Below are 13,900 nucleotides of genomic sequence, written 5' to 3'. Positions count from 1 at the left end.
ACGAGCGACACGATTTAAATTTCAAACGATTTCGTGGTTTAGATGTAATCAAAATGTCTTAATCACGCCTCAATGCTTTTAAGTATCGCAAAGCAACTGGAAAATAAATTTAAAAATATCGGATCGATAGCGTAAGAATATTACGAAATTAAGTTTCATAGAATATCTTAATATCTATCTACAAAGTTACATCGTAATAATGACAGTCGGTGACCCGTAACACATTTGGAAGTTTTCCAAAAGATCATCATAGAAGTACGTGATGTTAATAATTAGTGCTTCTGTTGCAGTCAAAAATATTGTACACTGCATGCAACACAGATTTTTCTCCTGTTCACTTTTGGACTTTACTTTCCCGATGAATTCTCTCTCTCTCTCTCTCTCTCTCTCTCTCTCTCTCTCTGTTTTGGTTTGGCTACTGGGAAATTTTTGAAAAATAAACGAGATCAAACTAGCTATCATAGCTACACCATAGGAAAAGTATTGCTCGAATTTTCTTCGCGCTCTTTTTTGTCATTAACGTTGAAAATGAATTTAAGACTTACATAAGAATTATTTAACTGTAACCTTCGTGACATAAGCTTACGTACACGATGCCCGGCATATTTTGCATTCAATACACCGATCAAAAGCATTAAAGACGTAAATAAGTCTCACTGATATGTATTCCAACTATCTATATCAACGGATACTGTACTACTTGTAATTTATTACTCCAGATCTTATCCGGTATCGATAACTCCTAGTCAATAAACCACGTACGCAACACGTATTACAAGATTTGAAACTGACAAACAAAACCGTTTCTAACAAAAAATCAGATAATTCCCAAACATTACCGCTCTAAACAGATGTCATACCCAAGATCAACCAACCCATGAACGAATAATTTCAATCTGCGCTCATCAAGCACGATAATTTCTCCAAAATAAACTTGCCAAAAATTTATATTCCCTTCTTTAACACCAATTACCTAACAAATTGTACACGTTTGCTCTTCCACCTCTAATGTATGTATACGTGCCATCTTCTCGCAAATCAAATAACAAAAAAGAAACTGTTCTTCTATCTCTGGATGCATGTAGTAAATGATAACAGCAGATTTGAATGAACTTAAACGGTGCCCTATGGGGTTTACATAAATGCTTACAGGGATCTTCGAACACTGTTATATACATATATGTAAGTTCGTCGCATATCGCAGGATACATAATTTTTCCTGTGTGACATCGTGTCATGTCTTAACAAGCATTTTAGAAAAATTGATTTTGTTCAGTACTACTGGTATATGTAACCGCATACGTAATTGTGTGCGCAACGTTATTTCGAAATTATTTCGAAATATGCATATCAAATTTTCGTTTACATACGAGTATATTCCTGAAATGTTATTCTTCCGATGGTATTGCACGTTATACAACGTTTAACTCTCTCGAGGAGTATTACCTTTTCTTCATAAAAAAAAATTCAAAGAATTACGCAAATGTCGCGTTTCTAGAAAGAAATTCGACAAATTCGAATCGATGATTATTGCCACACTCTTACCTGTCACGAACATACTCGTACGCTGAGTCGAGGGAGAATTATCGTCATGTGGCATCATCGACGATGACAAAGGGGACATTGTACGACGACAATCCGTATTTCGTGAATGGCGAGAATTATGTTGTGACGATTGATCAGTTTGAGGGATAAGTTGATGTTTGTGCCGATGATGATGATGATGATGATGATGGTAACGGTGGTGGTGATGATGATGATGGTAATGATCATTGCGATAATGACGACGATAACGATGATAACCTTGCTGCTTCTGCGAATGTCGAGGATGTTGATGCTGATCATCGTGACAATATTGATCACGATACTGATGAAGGTATTGTTGTTGTGTACCTGTCATTCTTTCGGTACTCTGTTTCTGTTCCAAGTGCATAGCGGCTGGTGGTAACATGATATTCTTGTAATTATAAGAACTTAAGAAGCTCGGTATACGTTGTAGAAAATATCTCGACACGATAATAAAACAATCGAGGAAAAATTTATCGCGATGTTCCAAATCTTCTTCGATCGTACGTCAAACTTTGTCTCATTCCTACAATCATGCTTGCACTCTATTATTGACGTTTGGACGATCAACGTACATTTACTTTCATTATTAAGCCACTCGTCGTTTCTTATCTTTTCGCTTTTCCAATTTGGCGCTGTTATCAGAATTTATAGAAATAACGCAGGACGAAAGACTTTTCCTTCGTTGGCAAGATACGTCATGGATAGGACCAGTGATATTGTCAATCACCTTAAACACCGTCGTTTCTCCTTTATTGGCCGATACCGTTGTTGCATCGCTGGTTCTCGTTTAGAAAATGACATAGATGTCGTATTCAAACGCCTTTCTCACGTAACACAGCTGTGTCGTCTAGCGAATTCACAAAAGAACTTTGTTTTCCTCGTCATTTTTAGTCGTTGCGTGACGCTCTTCGCTTTAATTTTCCTCGACCGTCTTAAAAACTAGACAGCTTAGCTTTCTTAAAATTCCCAATTGTAATACAACTTCCTGATGGCTATCTGGTTCGTTCGAGTTTGCTTTCGCTTATTCCTCGCGATCAGGAAATACGTTCTTCGTAATGATATATTCTGCCTGCAAAATGTTGGACAGGCGATAACAAAAAATATACATGAACAACAACCGGGATTTTCCTGCCTTGAATCGAAAACACGGGTATTTCGCTTCTTTGCGAAGTATTCGCTATTTACAGCGATGCCGAAGAGCGGCGAAGGAATTGAGAATAAAAATATCTTTTGTATTGTTTATTTTTAACTGATTATGAGGAGTAAAACTGATCAAACACGATCGGACGACGTCGACAACACGACTGGGCCAACCATGTCGGAAGCCGGCTTGACAGAGGCGGCTGACAAGAGACAAATCAAACACGAGAATGAGTGCATGTGCGCGCCTAGCAAGGAGAAAGATTTGCGCGCGCGTATCCACTTCCCGCTTCTTCGCCTGTCACTGGTCAGCCATTAGACTCTCTCTGTTTCAGCCCCCTTCCTATTTGCGTCTTTCCCGCCATATAAACTTCATAAGAATCTATCGGAGCGGTTGCGTTGCTCGGTGTATTCTCGTAACGATAGCATAGCGAGTGCGTTATCCCTTCCAAAGCAGGTATAGGAGCTATATTGGCGGGAAGCATACTTCGCTATGTAGTAACACGGTTGTATAACCCTAACCCTAACCCTAACCCTAATCCTAACCCTAACCCTAACTCTAACTCTAACTCTAACTCTAACCCTAACCCTAATCCTAATCCTAACCCTAACCATAACCGATGTCTTCGTTTGGGCCTCTGTCCCTTATTCTTTAATAATATTAAAACAAAATTCCTTATTTTCAGATTCTATATGTATATCGTTTGTTTACAAAAGCATAATTAACAGTAATATTAACTTTCCATTCCTATCGGTAAATGTCAATTACAAGTCAAATATGTGTCAATCACAAGTCAAATTAATAATCAACAAAATATACTTGTGATATTTCACATTAACAGCAATTATTCTTTTTTTTTTTTTTTTTACGATGCACCTCCCTGAACAGCGTGGATCTTTTTTGACAAATTTCATTTTTTTTCCATTTATTACGAATCAATTTATGTATATGTAAGTACTATATATATAGCGTAACCAAATACATACACCCACACACACAAAATATAACAAATACATGCACATGTATTGGAAGAATATAAATGTGCGTATTTATGTGAGTATGTGCGTCAGTCTGTGGATCTCGCAACTACGCGGAGTTCGTTCTACGTTACGCGATCAGTCGGTGTTCCTATACCCCGCGTTGTTCAAAGGGGAGAGTACTGTATACGTAAGAGAAAATCAGAAAGAAAAAATAAAAGAAAAGAGAAGAAAATTTTACACGATTACTGTACGTTACAAAAATGTGTGTTATTCGTTCGACGTACCACTAAAAAGATAGAGATATGAGAAGAGATAATATGAGATAAGGTTACGAGATAGAGTATAATCTAAGACCAAGAAAAAGCACGAATCATTTGCACGTGCAGCTAGTCGAAACGTAAAATCCGTTATTTCGATACGTTTGAAAGTAGAAAGTAGAATTTTTCGAAGATTTTAGTGTCCTTCGTTGTTTATACAAAAATTATATAAATTAAAGAAATTCTATCTCGTGTCTACCGTATATTTCGCAGTATCTTAAAAACAAATAATATAGAAATTTGCATGGAACAAAAATTACGTTATTTTTCTTTATAGCCTAAGCTAAGTATGTACAAATATACCTACACGTATTTTTGTATATATATACACGTTTAACTGAACATTAAAAACTCCTCTCTTTCTCTCTCTCTCTCCTCTCTAGCCATCCTCCAATTTTGTTGCCACTATTTATCTCTGGATGTCTAGGATAAACTGTATTTTTATCTTATCAATTCAACCCTTACATGACCATCCCAATCGATGATATTTCTAATGCGATAAGCCTATTGTATGCGATGATCATATCCCTGGCTTTTTCTCTCTTATTATTCGATTGGTAAGAAACGTATCCCTCTTCATCATTAACATCTTTACTTTAGAATAATTGTTGAATAATATTATGAAAAATTGATGTGTTATTTTTATTTCTTTTTTCTCGCAAACGAGCTTTTCAACAATATATACATTCGTAAATGTGTACATGCATGAATACATTTTCTCTCTGTCCAAACTAAGTTGCGCAACACTTTTTGTTTGATCGTAATCGTCACAAAAACTGTTTAGTATCTCGACCCTAATTACTTTGCGAGGCTTTGTTAGTTTCTTTAAACGGTTTAAAGTTGAAACGAATGTTGAATCATGCGTGTAACTATCGAATGAATTTGTACCTCTTATTAGCTATCTACTGCTAACGCAAATCAGTCGAACTGAACAAAATTGCCTTAAATTAAACTACAAGAAATCCCTTTATGACGTTTAAGCTGAAAAAGCGAGTAAGAAAAAAGAGAAAGTGTTTATTCTAATGTTCGTGTTTGAGAAAAACAAATATCAAAATTCAAAGTAATATAATAAAATTATATTGTATGTAGTATAATGTGTAGGTATATCCTATGATAAATTGTCATGTCCAAAACACCGCTTCTCAGGTAAAAGAACGGTCGAACGACAAATTTATTGCTTTCCTTCTGACTCACAATTTGTCAGGAAAAGGAAAAGATGCTTGAGGAAAACAAATATAATACAGTTATATATTATATGTATTATAATACGTAGGTATATATCCTAAGAAAGTGTCAGGTCTAAAACACCATTTTGCAGGTAACAGAACGGTCGAATAAAAGAATTATTGCTTTCCTTCTAACTAACAATTTGTCAGGTAAAGGAAAAAATGTTTGGAGAAAACAAATTTTAAAGTAATACAATACAATTATATTATATGTATTATAATATGTAGGTATATCTTATAAGAAACTGACATGTCGAAAACACCGCTTCTCAGGTAACAGAACGGTCGAATAACAGAATTATTGTTTTCCTTCTAACTCACAATTTGTCAGGTAAAGGAAAAATAAAACTTCAACTCGATGTATCGGTTGTTACACCGATCCTTGAACGGATACACGTATTCAACGAACACGGCTTTCGCAGAGGAGATGTTTCGAGAGCAATACATATATTATATGGCAGAGCTTCGAACCTTCGACAAGCAAAGGAACATCGATTCAAGAGGAGAGACGAACATTCTTCATAGGTCAGCGAGCATAGAACGATTTTAGACACGGCCTTTGGGCTGTTCTGTTCGTGCTTTGCGCCGTGGCATGTCTTCTCATTTCGTCCTAATAATCTTTTAATGTTCAAACATCATATTATGTATATTCTACCTTTTTTTCAATATACTCTAAATTAGACACGCGAGAAAAGTGATTTTATGTTCGATTCGCATTTGCGTACCGAACATGATTAGATAAGACCTCTAGTTTGACAATAATGCATAATTTTGTAGAAAAGAATCTAACCAAGACTATTGCATTTCGATCCAAAATCTATCGGTGTTCGACGAAATAACGACGAACTTCAATACATACGTGTCTCCACTCTACTTTATCTACGACCATCGAGATTATTCAAACCGAAGAAATTTTACTTTACAATATCCTATTCCACCAACTATAGCCTCTCTGCTCACGCAACGTTTGACACGATAACCTCAAACACTGTATATACGTCTGACCCAAAGCACGAAAGTACTAAAAATTACGATACCGATAACAGATAATATATTACTGTTGTTATGAATGATTTCCCTGTTAAACCAATTATATTCTATAAAACTGGTCCCATTGTATGCAAAAACTAAACATAGGCAATAACAATTAACAAACAGTGTGAAAACTTGGAAATTTATCATCATTTGACATAACTACTTCCCTGAAACGGCGATCGAGGAACGCACGTTCTCCTATGTTATAAAATAAATAAAGCACTGTCATCTTCGATCGATGATATTTGAAAATTTAAAGAAACATACATCATGTTCGAATTTTACGTAACATTCGAATGAAATACAGCGATATTTTGGTAGATCCGTTTGCTAATCGGCCGGTAAACACGTAAACAGGTATCAAAAAGTCTCGAAAGTCATCGAGAAGAATCAAGACGCAACGATTAGCGCGAATAGCTGCACTACTATCGGTTACATAACAAGGCAAAGATACGATGACACGAAATAACGCTATGGTCAATTTATAAAATACGTTCTGCTTTATTCTCGATGTATTTCGTTCTTCCCCCTACAACCCATCTTTCTAGTAGTACTTTTTACTTTATCTTTTGCACTTGATCGGTAATTCGAATTAAGAAACATCCGATGAAAGCGTACTATAACACGTAACGTACAATTTGCTATGCACCAAATACAATAAGATAATGCGATACAACAAAAAATATCAAGCAATTTGTCATTAGATGTACAACAAGGATTACTATGTCGACCAAGGTCGATACTTGAAAACAACAGAGCCGGTATGTAAAAAAAACTATAACAAATCTCTGTCAGGTTAGTTGTGCGTATGTGTATATGTCTGCTATATGTATGTACATATATATATATATATAATTGCCTGTGTAATAAAATTAATAGAAAAAGCGCAGTGTAATAATTCTTCCATAAGATTCGGTACTGTTTCTGTTAACCATACTATTACTACTAGTAGTACCATTATTACTATTATTAGACGTGTTACACAATACTCTCGCGTCTTCTTAAACGAGTTTCGCTGGCCAATGACCAAAGCTAGATAACGTCGTGTATCGCGACCCATTTACCGACTTGCTAATCTCGAACTCTAATCCGAACTTGATTTTCTTAAACTTGTATGGCTTAAACAATTTTATAAATGTTACATTCTTGGATATTACACATAGGATCGTAATTATTCAGAATAATTATTCACCGTGTGAGCAAATATATGCTTATATACTATCGTTTTTCAAAAGGCCACATTTATATACATATACTTTTAATATCCAATCTATCATTTATCACTATTTACTATATAAGTGTAATATTATCACAAAAAGTTATTTTTTCACTCATCTCTTTGTATAAATTTCTTGCAATAACGTCGTTACCAAAAAATGTGACACCATAAAGCACAATTCTAATTTTAAAATCCAGATATGAATTTCTACATTTCTACAATATTACATGTACCTACTACATACATCTCATATGTTACGTTACGTAATAGTAGACACCATGCGGACACATTCGACTTACGTCCATATTTTCTCAAATGGTTTTAGAAAACATTTTATAAATTTGAAATTATTAAATTATATATATATATATATAATATATAATATATAATATATATATATATAATATATATAATATATATAATATATATATATATATATATATATATATATATATATATATATATATATATATATATATATATATATATATATATATATATATATATATATATATATATATATATATATAAAGAGAGGGAGAAAGAGAGAGAGAGAGAGAAATGAGAATATTTATCTGTTAAGATAATAGGTATAAAATTTCACTAAATTTCTAAAAAAGATATTTATATATAATAAGACAAGAGACAAATTAATATAGGCTTCAGACTGAATAAAATACATATGTACATATTAATCATCCATATACTATAAACTCACTTTACACACGACCACATGGCGCGCGTATATATACCATGTGCATACATGTATACACGTATATATATATATATATATATATATATATATATATATATATACACATATAATTATCAAGGTTTATAATCTTAAATCGAAATACTACAATTTGAACCACAAATTGTAAACAAATTGCAATTGAATCTCGTTTAATTAAATATGAAATATTATTTGATATAAAAGTTGTTTGAAAGAAATGTTCCTATATTATATATTTATTCGTTTAATTGTATAATGTTGAACGAGTTACACGAGTTTCGTCATGTATGTGTATGGAAACTTGTGACGAAAGCAGTTATAGATCATATTGAAAATGTAAAGGCATAAAAAAGCTCAAGCAATCAGCGATCAAAAGGAGCAAGCACGTAAACATATTCGTATACGTACTATAGGTGCGCGTGCACGCAAAGCGAGCGAATAGTCAGACACTTCAGACAGGCAGGCAAGCATGGAAGGCACGACGCACGACGGAAAAAGCAGAATGACAGTTGGTAATTATAACGAAGAGCGGATTCCGTGGGGTAAGGCCGGTGAGCCCCGTGGAAGTAACGAAGTCCGCGCCGTGGCGCGCCACCACGTGCCTAACTAGCTAGCTGGCTTGCTGACTGCATGCTAGCTCGGTAGCCACGCGTTATATAGTATCGTAAATGATGGCGTCTCGTAATCGAAATTTTCAACATAATACGAATAATGAATTTTATTCGAGACCAACTAATAATGTTTAACAAAATTATGGATTCGGTACTGACTGATTATATCACGAACCTAGCAATTAATGGATTGATTTATACTCACCAACACGATGATCCATAATGAAAAAATAGAGATGGACGCAATGTACACGCGGTCTAGCAATGTCCTCGTGGTTGGCTTAATTCGATACTCGATCAGCTGTTAAATAGAGAAAGAAACAGCATGGTAAGAAAAAAGAAATACACTCTTTAAATACGACTAGAAGTCATGTCACACTTCTTAACAAAATACCCAAATTAAACGAATAAATTAGGGAAAAAAATGTACAAAGTCTAACCAACAATTCGTGGGGACGCGTACACTAACACGATAAAAATATTGCATGATCGCGCAACACGAGCTAACTCGATTTTTGCCGGTCATCGAGTTTCAATACACGAATGATGAATGACAAACAACACTAAAAGATATGCCATGTCCATACCGTTGAACAGTTAACACACGATGTGTCTCACGGTTTCTTTCCCTCTCACGTTTTCTTCTTCGACCAACTGATCTGTCGTTCGACAACTCACCGGTCTATCTCTCTGTAGTTTCTCTATGTTTCTTTCGATCACAGCGTCCTTTTCTGATCGAATTACTTCCCGTTAGGACTAATTTCTCGTTCTCTCTGACAGATAAACACTACGAATGCGGCGGGTTCTCGCAGCGTGTGCGCCAGCGTCAGTAAGATTGACAGTCGGCGCTGATGACAGACAGGTGCGCCCGCCTTCCGGCCTAACAAGTCGGCAACCTACCGTCCCGCTTACGTATCTTTCTCTGTTCGTTCGCATACCCGTCTGCCCGCCTGCCCGTCTACCCGTCTACCCGTCTACCCATCTACCCGCCAAGACCCTTTGCACGTTATACCTACATTCATCCATTCTCTTTTAACATTTTCCTGCCATCTAGTGACGTCCTACCCAAAACATCTATATACCATTTAATTTTATACGCATCTTTTCATTCACTAATTTCAAATATGTAAATAGATTACAATTATCTTTAACTTTAACCTTGCTCTCTTCCAACTTTTCTGTTATATGACTAAATTGTATCTTTTATTTAATATAATCTTTTCTTCTTTATTTAATATTACTAGAACCATTTATGCATTTTTAAGTTTTCACTAGCTTATCAAAGAAGAAAGAAAAGAAATAACGAATATAACAGGACAGTTGAATTGCTTTGCGATTGTTTTTACGCTCGTTTGCATTAAATCACAAAACAGTTTACTTAACAACACAATTTGCTAAATCCTGACTAAATGAAAAAACGCAAGTCATGAAACAATAATATGGAAATGGATATAATAGATAGGAAGAATAATAGAAAAATAGATTATACTTCCTTCTAATTTGTTATTATTAATCATTTATCCAGTTTGATGTTGAACAAACATTTCACTTATTCGATGTACTATTGACTACCTAAGTTGCTGTTGACGTTTACATATACATATTCACATTTTAACATAAATTCTAAAAGAAAGCAATAAACGGTACTTTCTCATAATTTCTTTCTCCAGCTTCGACCTGACGAATAAATTCTCCACATAATATTTCAAATCTACTCCTGCGTTTGTCTTGGGTCATGCATTCGTGAAAATCACGAAGTACTGCTTCGCATTTCTCTATTCCTTTATAAAATCCATATGCTTCGATACATTCGGCTAAATGAAACTCAAAATTTCTGCATCTAATTTCATGCTGATTATGCAAATTCATTGACAGAAACTTAGTCAACGGAGAATATATCGAAGGATCAGAGTAGGTATGGTATTTATGTCGCAAATTCCGCAAGGTATTAACATTACTTTCACCCATGGTTCTAAAATTACAATAATATAAACTATTAAATACCATTATTAATATTTTACTACGGGATGACATATAGAAAATAACTGAGATGATTACTACATCGAAATAGATACTTTGCACTTTTATTAATATAACCTCTGTATTGATTCTTTTTTATCTTATTTGTTTTTACATCCTAATATAAGTATGTGTTATAGATAAGATAATATATTACCCCACAAAATAATAAATAAATTCTACTCAAACAAATCGTTGCACTTCCAAATAATTCAAAAGTTACTTCCTTGAATACTTTGTTGTGTAATGGGGTAACGTGCCAGTACAGCCAGATAATTTCGCTACTATCGCCATCTATTATAAGTTATAATAATGAGATGAAATTAACTTATTCAACAATTAAGATTATTTTCCATTATACATGTGTATATATTATAAATAACTTTTGTTAAAGTTCTCTTTGAACCGTATTATATAAGACAAAACTTTCGATCAGCCCACTAACAATAAAATAATCTAAGCTGATCACGCTTCGTGACTCATCTTTTATTCGTATATTGCACTATAGCTTATTGTTACTGTTACAATGTTTATAAAAATTATTATAATTATTTTAGTTTCATTCATTTACACATATACATATACATTTATTATTTAGTAATTGAATATATTCTCCAGTCGATAGGCCAAGCAGTCTCCATCATCATGCAATTGTTTATAGCGGTAAAGAGTGAAGAGACACTATGCAAGGAAAGAATATTTCTTATTGATGCCGGCGACGTGTGGGAAACGTGAGATCCGTACGAAATGCGAATAGAAAAATAATAAATTTGATAAAATTGGAGATATCAGAAAGCTATAAGAAATACAAAATATGATAAATATTGTATTTTATTATACCATTCCCATAAAGTTAACAGTTATTCGAAATATCTCTTTTACAAAAGTTACTCTGTTATGAATGTTTAGAAGTAAAATGTTGTGTTTAATTGTGTTCCTCTATCTAGTATGTAAAGTATTTCTTAATATTAATAAATATTTTTTTTATCCACCAATTACAATAAAAAATCTCTTATCTCTTCTCGTAAACATGCAACTTGTAATCTTCTTTGAACTGCATCAAAAATAAAATTAGGCAAAATATTATCCACTTGTTTTGAATTTAAGAAAATTAGTCTACAACCATAGCATAGATACTTTTCGATTGTCGATTGTCTCAGAAAAGACTTGTGAATGTCACTTTGACACTGACATTTTTTTTGCCTTAAAGCATTTAAGCTTTCAATTTGCTCATTGTCTGATTGTTCGCAAATATTTAACGAATTCATAGTATTACTTAATGAGGTATCCGTAATTGTAGAAATTAATTTAGAAAACAATTTCGCTTGTACAACCGATAGTTGTTCTTTTGGTAAATAACACGAGTCTAAAGTTAATTCGCAAAGTATACAGATGTTATTATCCTTTTCAATATTATCATCTACCTTTGTATCATTGTTCTCATTATTACATTGCTCTATTCTTGTAGCTAATTTTTCGCTGGTACGATATATCGTGGATACAGTGCCATAAAATTCAGAATCCAATTTACGGACAAAATTTCTTGTGACATTCCGTATAGATATAGGGAAAGAGAAATTATATTTGTCAGAACTAAAAATTGGATGTAGATTGTAACAGCCCAAATAGTTAGTTATGTCATTTTGTGTAAAACCTCTGAGTGGTCGAAGTAATGTTACATTCGCGTGTCTTGTGTCCGAGAAAGCGACGTTAAAAGGCAACTGGGAACCTCTTCCAGTCGATACATCGCCAAGAACTTTTATCGCAAGATCAAAAGATATATCGGCAATGAAAATTTTATTACAATTAAGTTCACCAGCTGCGGATGTAAGTAATTTACGTCTTAATTGCTGTAATAATTCATCTCTGGCTGTATCATTTTCCAAATTATCAAACATTTCTTGTATTATTGTATCCTCATCGCTTGTCATGCTCATTGATGGATCATTTACTAGTTGCATTTCTTTAGAAATACTATCGCTTGTACATTTTGACAAAGGTAAAATGTACGTAGTTAATTGCAAACTCTTAGCTTCATTAGCTAATGCATCTCGAATAGATTTTCTTTCCTCGATCGAGCGTCCTTTCACCATACCATCTGTATACATAGAATAGAGGATATAAAATATAAAATAAAAAGCATATGCTTGGTTTTCTTTTTCTTTTTCAAATCTAGCAACAGAATAGCAGAGTATTTGAAATAGTAGGAATACATACCATCTATATAAAGAACTTTAAACGATGGTCGCAACTTTTTGGAAATTAATTCATTCGTGTCAACCATAATAAGATGTAAAAGTGCGGTTGAATTTGCTTTCCCTGAATGAGCAACGAGTATCGAGTCATTCGGGTGTATAGACTTGGATTTACCTAGCGTTGCTCTAAATTTATGTTTTAATATATTTAAAAAACATACTTTACAGTATTCATTCCTATTCTTGGAAAAGACTTGGACCTCTTGACTACCACACTTTTTACAAAAAGGCGTAGCATTATGCGTTTCTGTGGTATTAATAGGGAAAGAAGTGTTCCTATAAAAAAGATAAAGATCATATCAATAAAAAAATTATGAAATAAACATTTGCATAAAATTATATGAAATTCACATATAACATAATACTCACGTGTTTTCCGCTATTTCTTCTACTTCAAAAGTATCGTATTCAGATTCATTTAACGTGCACATTTTATGGTTTTTCATAAACCGTAGTAACTATGTAATTCTAATCACGCTTTTGAACAAAGACTCTAACTTTTAGTTCCTTCCGAATAATATAACTTTTTCGAGTATTCAGCATTCATAAATACTGTGTACATATTAATAATAAAGAAAATCTGGAGAAATTTCTATCAATTTTGTTTCATGATGTAGTAATTGATTACATACACCTATGTAGATACTTACATGTATGTTTATTATCTCGTTCGTATGCTGCTTGGACAGAGTTACTATCGTTGTTAACACGATATTATTAGTAGTTATTTATTGTCATTATTAATTTATTCATAATAACGCGTGTCATTTTTTCAACAACTGTTTAAATTTATGA

The 13,900-nt window shown here is 33.5% G+C and overlaps 2 protein-coding genes, 1 long non-coding RNA gene and 1 pseudogene across 6 annotated transcripts in view; 2 read left to right on the top strand and 2 right to left on the bottom strand.

Annotated features, from left to right (window-relative positions):
• LOC126871943 (homeobox protein AKR-like) overlaps nt 1-10,454 on the bottom strand; it is a 16,404-nt gene extending 5,950 nt beyond the window's left edge. Inside the window, exons 1-2 of one of the 3 annotated variants that reach the window (XM_050631333.1) lie at nt 9,419-10,454; nt 9,037-9,132 (exon numbers count right to left, since the gene is read on the bottom strand). In XM_050631333.1, coding sequence (XP_050487290.1) covers nt 9,037-9,052 — 16 coding nt within the window. In that variant the 5' untranslated portion in view covers nt 9,053-9,132; nt 9,419-10,454. Of the gene's footprint in view, nt 1-1,893; nt 2,136-9,036; nt 9,133-9,418 lie in introns of those variants that run through there. The other 2 variants (XM_050631335.1, XM_050631332.1) reach the window with 2 other exon arrangements.
• On the top strand, nt 2,142-7,806 carry LOC126871965 (uncharacterized; annotated as a pseudogene).
• On the top strand, nt 9,614-11,845 carry LOC126871967 (uncharacterized). The gene is made up of 2 exons (XR_007691799.1): nt 9,614-9,693; nt 11,469-11,845. It is a non-coding gene; the product is annotated as an uncharacterized LOC126871967 (long non-coding RNA).
• Nucleotides 11,664-13,897, bottom strand: LOC126871931 (cytoplasmic tRNA 2-thiolation protein 2). Of its 2 annotated transcripts, none has more exons than XM_050631308.1 (4): nt 13,756-13,897; nt 13,475-13,657; nt 13,068-13,381; nt 11,664-12,948 (listed from the first exon to the last, which is right to left on the bottom strand). In XM_050631308.1, exons 2-4 carry the CDS (start codon nt 13,549-13,551, stop codon nt 11,846-11,848), a joined length of 1,494 nt encoding a protein of 497 aa, XP_050487265.1. In that variant the 5' UTR covers nt 13,552-13,657; nt 13,756-13,897; the 3' UTR covers nt 11,664-11,845. The 2 variants fall into 2 exon arrangements, with proteins under 2 accessions (XP_050487265.1, XP_050487266.1); XM_050631309.1 differs by having other exon boundaries at nt 13,475-13,685; nt 13,756-13,894.
• Between the last annotated feature and the right edge of the window lie 3 nt (nt 13,898-13,900).

The sequence above is a fragment of the Bombus huntii genome, chromosome 12 (genome assembly GCF_024542735.1).
Source record: "Bombus huntii isolate Logan2020A chromosome 12, iyBomHunt1.1, whole genome shotgun sequence".
Taxonomy (NCBI): Eukaryota; Metazoa; Arthropoda; class Insecta; order Hymenoptera; family Apidae; genus Bombus; species Bombus huntii.
This window is presented reverse-complemented; position numbering and strand designations above follow the sequence as displayed.